This window comes from Chelonoidis abingdonii, chromosome 9 (assembly GCF_003597395.2).
Source record: "Chelonoidis abingdonii isolate Lonesome George chromosome 9, CheloAbing_2.0, whole genome shotgun sequence".
NCBI classification, from domain to species: domain Eukaryota; kingdom Metazoa; phylum Chordata; order Testudines; family Testudinidae; genus Chelonoidis; species Chelonoidis abingdonii.
The window spans coordinates 38,199,393-38,206,430 of record NC_133777.1 but is presented as its reverse complement, the minus strand read 5'-3'; the positions used below and the strand labels follow the sequence as shown (position 1 = coordinate 38,206,430).

At 45.2% G+C, this 7,038-nt stretch overlaps 1 protein-coding gene across 1 annotated transcript in view; it reads right to left on the bottom strand.

The window, feature by feature from the left end:
• Positions 1 to 1,987: 1,987 nt before the first annotated feature.
• Positions 1,988 to 7,038, bottom strand: part of LOC116825529 (uncharacterized) — a 35,202-nt gene continuing 30,151 nt past the window's right edge. The window contains 1 exon segment of the mRNA XM_032781627.2: positions 1,988 to 5,753. Coding sequence (XP_032637518.2) covers positions 4,510 to 5,753 — 1,244 coding nt within the window. The 3' untranslated portion in view covers positions 1,988 to 4,509.

Here is a 7,038-nt window from a genome sequence, read left to right as displayed (position 1 = left end):
GGGAGAACAACATAGACAGACAAAGGGGAAGTTTTTCCCTCAATTTTAAAAAGTTTTAGCCTTCCCATTGGCTCTTTTGGTCAGGTGCCCACTTCCTTCCTTTTACCTATGCAGGGAGACTTTTTAACCCTTTACAGGAAAAGCAAGTAAAGAACAACTACTAAGAGGGGTTTTATAGTTAACTGGCTGGCTGGGTGTCAATAAAAGGGAGCCCCCCCTCTCCTTTCATTTATTACAGTATCTCAAGAAAAATAATGTGGACATCACAAGCTGGGAGAAGCGAGCCACCAACCAACCTCAATGGCACCACATCCTCCATCAGGCAGTGGCCTGCTTGGAAGAGAAGTGCCTTGCCCTCAAAGCTGAAAATAGAGAGAAAAGGAAGGAAAAAGAAGGAACTTTCTCCCACAGACAGCTGACCTGCCAGGAAATATCTGTACCTACTGCGGGCAGATCTGTGGTTCCAGGATTGCACTCCTGAGTCATCTCAGGAGGACCCATATATAAATCTGTGGTAGAGATTATCCTTGAATCAAGGGATTGCCGACGATGAGGGTAGGTTTAACATGCTATTAGACATCACGTGGACCACCCACTAGAAAAGGGCATGACACACCTTGTCAGTGGGGTAAGCAGTTCTTTGTGAGACAGCATTGGAATGCTGGAGAAAGGGATTCCTGGATTCTATTCCTGGTTCTGGATAGGCAAGAGATGTGTCATGTTCCATTTCATGCCTGAAGACAGAGGATGTTCTGTGCATGAAGGTGAAGGGAAAAGGAGAAGGGAGGTGATTTTACCTCTGTATACTGCAATGGTGAGACTGATACTGGAATTCTGCATACATTTCTGTCTTCCACACTTCAGAAAGGATTGTTGAAAAATCATACAAGAGTTATCTGAGCTCTGGAAAACATGCCATATAGTGAGAAACTAAGAAGATCAATCTATTTAGTTTATCCAAGAGAGGGTTAAAAGCTGACTGAATAAATATTCTATTTATTATAAATATTTATATATAAGCTGGGAGAAGCGAGCCACCAACCAACCTCAATGGCACCACATCCTCCATCAGGCAGTGGCCTGAAGTATTTCATGTATTTTATGTTTTTATCCTTCTGGAAGGTTGCAACATAACACTACTTTATTGCTTAAGATCCAGAACTTTCACACACTAGAACCAAAACCAGGTTGCTCCCTAAGGCAGAGAGGCCCAACTCCCCCCACCTTGCTCTAGGTCAGCAGTTCTCAAACTGTGGGATGGGACCCCAAAGTGGGTCGTGACCCCGTTTTAATGGGGTCACCATGGCTGGCATTAGACTTGCTGGGGTCTGTGGCTGGGGCCAAAGCCCAAGCTGCACCACCTTGGGCAGTGGGGCTAAGGCTACAGACCCCCCTGCCCAGGGATGAAGCCCTTGGGCTTTGTCTTTGGCTCCCCAACCTGGGGTGGCAAGGCTCAAGTGAGCTCAGGTTTCGGCCTCCCTTCCTGGGGTCATGTAGTAATTTTTGTTGTCAGAAGGGGGTCATGGTGCAATGAAGTTTGAGAACCCCTGCTCTAGGTTGGCTCTTTGCAGACTGACTGCTGAAAGACCCAGATAGCATACTTCCCTAGAGGGCCACTGTGATGTGTTTGGTCACAGAGAGCCCCTTGGGACTGTCACCTGATGTGCTGAAATTACCTCTGAGCCCATTTTTCCTGAGGGCTTGGGACTCCAGAACCCTGCCTTTTTGAGCCAGACACACTAGTCTGCTGCAACACAGACTCAGGTCTGAACCATGCCCCCAAAGCCGTAGGCTTTAACCGAAAACCACTCAGTAGGTTACCTATCTCCACTACACAGATACCAAGTTCCCAGTGAGATCCAAACCCCAAATAAATCCGTTTTAGTCTGTATAAAGCTTATACAGGGTAAACTCAAACTGTCCGTAACACTGATCGAGAGATATGCATAGCTATTTGGTCTCCTAGGTATTAATCACTTACTCTGGGTTTACTAATAAACAAAAGTGATTTTATTAAGTATAAAAAGTAGGATTTAAGTGGTTTCAAGTAATAACAGACAGAACAAAGTAAGTTACCAAGCAAAATAAAACAAAACATCCAAATCTAAGCCTGATACATTTAAGAAATTGAATACAGGTAAATCTCACCCTCAGAGATGTTCCAATAAGCTGCTTTCACAGACCAGACTCCTTTCTAATCTGGGCCCAGTCCTTTCCCCTGGCACAGTCCTTGTTAGTGCCAGCTCAGGTGGTAATTTTTCAGGTAGGAGATTTCTCATGACTGGCAGCCCCCTTTGTTCTGTTCCACCCCCTTTTATGTCTTTGGTACAAGGTGGGAATCTTTTGTCTCTCTGGGTCCCCACCCCTCCTTCTGAATGGAAAAATACCAGGTTTAAGATGGATTCCAATACCAAGTGACATGGTCACATGTCCTGTGAGACCCCAAGCTCTATTCTTTCCGGCCTGACTCATGAGAACACAGGACGGCTTACAAGTAAACAGAGCAATTTACAACCAATTGTCCTGGTTAATGGGAGCCATTAAGAGTCCAAACCACCATTAGTGGCCCACACTTTGCATAATTACAACAGGACTTCAGAATAATACTTCGCATTTCTAGCTTCAGATACAAGAATGACAGATTCATACAAATAGGAAGAACACACTCAGTAGATCATAAGCTTTGTAATGATACCTTACAAAAGACCTTTTGCGTAAAGCATATTCCAGTTACATTACATTCACACTCATAAGCATATTTCCATAAACATATGGAGTGCAACGTCACAACCACTACTAACCTGCAAGCAGGACCAGGAAAACCCCTGAGAATTTAAAGTGATATGTTATAATTTTAACACAATTTTCAATATACCACACAATCTATCAGAAAAAGGCAGAATGAGATCCATTCTGAAGCTGAAACTAGACAAATTCAGACTAGAAATTTGTCTAGTTAACATGAGGTTAATTAACTATTGGCATAACTTACCTAGGGACATGGTGGATTCTTTCTAAAACATCAGCTCTAGCTCAAACACAAGTAACAGGTTTGATGCAAGGATTACTAGGTGAGGTTCTTTGGCCTGTGTTATGCAAGAAGTCAGACTTAGATGATCATAATGTCCCTTCAGGCCTTGATTTATTAATATATGAAAACTACAGTCTAGTGGTTAGAGATAGCCAAGCACAGTTCTGGCACGCTCATTCTGAGAGGCATTGTGGCAAAGTGGAAATATTTGGGTCTGTCATAACAGAGACCTGGTTTTTATTCCCATCTCTGCCTGAAGTGACATTGTGCAAGCTCTCAGTTATCATCACAATGAAACAGATACATAATAGTTGTCTCTCCTCAAAACAGTTGTGAAATATGCAGATATATTAACAAAACAGCTGGGACTAGAACTCATGGTTTCCTAGCTTATAGCACATTCCATATAGGAGAAAGTCAGTCCCATTCATACAGTATTTTATTCATAATGTGGGCAGGCGTGGCAGAACTAAAAGGGGACCTTTAAATCACTGCTGGAGCCTCGTGGTAGCTGTAGCTGCAACAGCAGCTGGGAGCCCTGGGGCTCTGGTGGCAATTTAAAGGGCCAGGGGCTCCAGCCACTGCTGGGAGCCCAGGACCCTTTTAAATTGCCCGCCTGGGGAAGCTGCCCCCTGCCAGTATGGTCAGCTGTGTATTGGCTCTTGCCAGTAAACCGTACCATCCTGGACCAGCTTACTTTCACCTCTGAAGGCAATACTTATATACTGTCTGTCATTGACAATATGGCAGCATTTATTGGGAGGAAATCTGAGCATCTGTGTACAGGAATAGCACCTGCTTCCACCAAAACTATTTGGAAATAGTCTTGGAATACTGGCAAAGTTGAAATTTATAACAGATGACCAAAAATCTGGGAATTCAGTCATTGAAACAAAAGGGATTGAGATCTTCATTTGATAAATCCTACCAAGATCCCAAGATCCTAATGGGGACTGAGTCATCTATCTGCCATCCTGACCAGGAAAACAGAGAAGGGTGCTGCTTGTCTGGAGCTAGGATTCATGATATGACGGAGAGACTGCCGAGACTCATCAAGCCCTCGGATCGCTACCCCTTCCTGCTTCTCCACATGGGGAACCAATGATGCTGGGACCAGTCCTTTCCCCTGGCACAGTCCTTGTTAGTTCCAGCCCTGGTTCTCATGGGGTACTTCTCTCCAATTATACTAACAGCTTCTCTTTTCTCTCCAAATGCTCCATCCTCCCGCTGCCCACAGCGCCTCCTGGTCTCTGGCTCTGGCTCCCACCATACATTCCTCTCCACACCTCAGGCCCCTGCATGACTCATCTCCCTGCACCAACATTTCCTCTTTGTTTAACTTGACCATCCTCAACAAGGCATTTTTCATTCTCTGTGAAAAGAGAAGAGCCTTATGGAATCAAAGCAAGAAACATGCCTGGCTACTAGCTATTGGGAGACTCTGGAGGGATATCTGACATGAAGCTTTCAGCCCATTTTTAGGGTTTCCCTCCCATGTGGATTCTCTGATGTCGAATGAGGGCAGAGCTCACAGTGAAGCCCTTCCCACAGTTGGCACATTCATAGGGTTTCTCCCCAGTGTGGATTCTCTGATGCTGAATAAGGTGTGCGCTCTGACGGAAGCTTTCCCCGCACTCAGTACACTCATAGGGCTTCTGTCCTGTGTGGATTCTCTGATGTCGAAGAAGGGCTGATCTCCAAAGGAAGCCTTTCCCACAGTCAGCACATTCGTAGGGCTTTTCCCCTGTGTGGACTCTCTGGTGCTGAATGAGGTGTGAGCTCACTGTGAAGCTTTTCCCACACTCAGCACATTCATAAGGTCTTTCCCCTGTGTGGAATCTCTGATGCTGAATGAGGGCAGAGCTCACACTGAAACTCTTCCCACACTTGGAACACTCATAAGGTCTCTCACCCGTATGGATTCTCTGATGCTGAATAAGGTGCGAGCGCTGCCGGAAGCTTTCCCCACACTCGGCACATTCATAAGGTTTCTCTCCAGTGTGCGTTCTCTAATGTTGAGTAAGAGCTGAGCTCACACTGAAGCTCTTCCCACAATCACCACATTTGTAGGGTCTCTCACCTGTGTGCACTCTCTGGTGCAGGATAAGCTGTGAGTTCCCAATGAAACTCTTGCCACACTCACCACATTTATAGGGTTTTTCTCCTGTGTGGATTATCTGATGCCGAATGAGTTTTGAGCTCATACTGAAGCTTTTCCCACACTCGGTACATTCATAGGGTCTGTCCCCCGTGTGCTTTGTCTTATGCTGAATAAGGTGCGAGCGCTGCCGGAAACTTTCCCCACACTCGGCACATCCAAAGGGTTTCTCTCCGGTGTGAATCCTTTGATGCTGTCTGAGGTTTGATCTCAGCCGGAAGCTTTTCCCACAGTCATTACATATTACTGGTTTCTCCATTTTGGGATTTCCCAGCTGGATAATGTCTGGCAGTTTCCTAAAACCTATTTCACATGCGGTTGATTTACATCGTCTCTTCCCTGGAGGAGTTCTTTGATGCCTTTCTGATCTGTGCTGACCCTCACAGGCTTTATCCTGCTCAGGACTCTGGGAAATATTCCTTTGGGATGCTTCTGATAATGTGTCACGTGATTCCACTGACTCATGACTGTCCTGGTGCAGATTCTCCTCCCCATTCTCACTCACAATCCCATCACCTGTTAGAATAAAATGAGACTCTAGAGATGAGTCACTGGAGAGAAAGGAAACCTTGGGAAAGGGAACAGACAGGGAATATCATATTTCCATATGAACATGTGGTACCCACTGTTTTTACAGGTAACCCATAAGACAGTAAAAGAGTGGTCCTGCTCTCAAGTCTACTGAAAAGAACCTTCTGAATATACAGTACAGCAGAAAAGCACCATTAACAAATGTATAGGAAATGTTATAAATTAAGTTATATTGTTTAAAGAGAGAATTGATTTTTTAAAATGTAGTCAATTAAATGAAATCAAGTTGACCGCAGCTCCCGGGAGACACAATCAAGGATCAGGGTCCCACTGCCCTAGGCCCTGTACAAACAACCAATAAGTAGAGTCCCTGTCCCAGAGCGCTCACCATCTAGCTTGAAATAGGGTTTCAGGACTAGAAGGGTTCCAGGTTTCAAACAGGACTAAAATCATGAACTGAGAGCAGATTCTTCCGCAAAAGAGAGGGACAGACCCTATTCTCCTTTCACATTCCCTCTGAACTCTCAGAGGAAAAAAGTGAGGTCACAGACTCCCACCTGAAGTCAATCAGTATAGCTGGGAAGCCCTCAGATATATCTGTCTTGAGAACATGAGTATTGGTTACAATAGTGGGACAAAATGGAATGAGCTCACAGCATTTCTGGGGGGAATTCCAGAGTTTCATTCAACTCACTGACAGTTCTCCAGACAGTTTAGCTTATTCCTCACCTGCACAGGTGCCACTCAGCATCTCCTTTCCCTCATAACCTTGGAGATCAGGACTTCACGGCTCTTCCTCTTGTTCTATGAGGGAGATTATGTCCAGTTTTTGAATTGGAATTTCTGCTCTGGGTAGGAAAAATGAGCAAGACCAGGGTTTGTCACATCTTGCTACAAAAAACTCTGCCCCACTCTTTGCTGGAGGGGACATTTTATCTGCATGGAAAGGAAATACAGTAAATTCTCACTTAACGTCCTAGTTATGTTCCTGAAAAATATGACTTTAAGTTAAATGATGTTAAGTGAATCCAATTTCCCCATAAGAATTAATGTAAATGGGGGGACTACGTTCCAGGGCAGCTCCCCCTACTCTGCAAGCACCAGGGGCGGGGGGCTCAACCCTCAGCCTGCCCAATCCACCCCTTCCCCCAAGCCCCCACCCTTGACCCACCTCTTCTCCCCCATACCTCCTCCCCCTTTACTTTGCATGCTGTGTCCTGGCTCCTCCCCCCACCCTTCTAAATGCCGCAAGCAAGAAAGAAAACCAAAGGAGAGAGAAATTCAAACACAAATTACTCAGTTATTTGTGGGCTGCTTG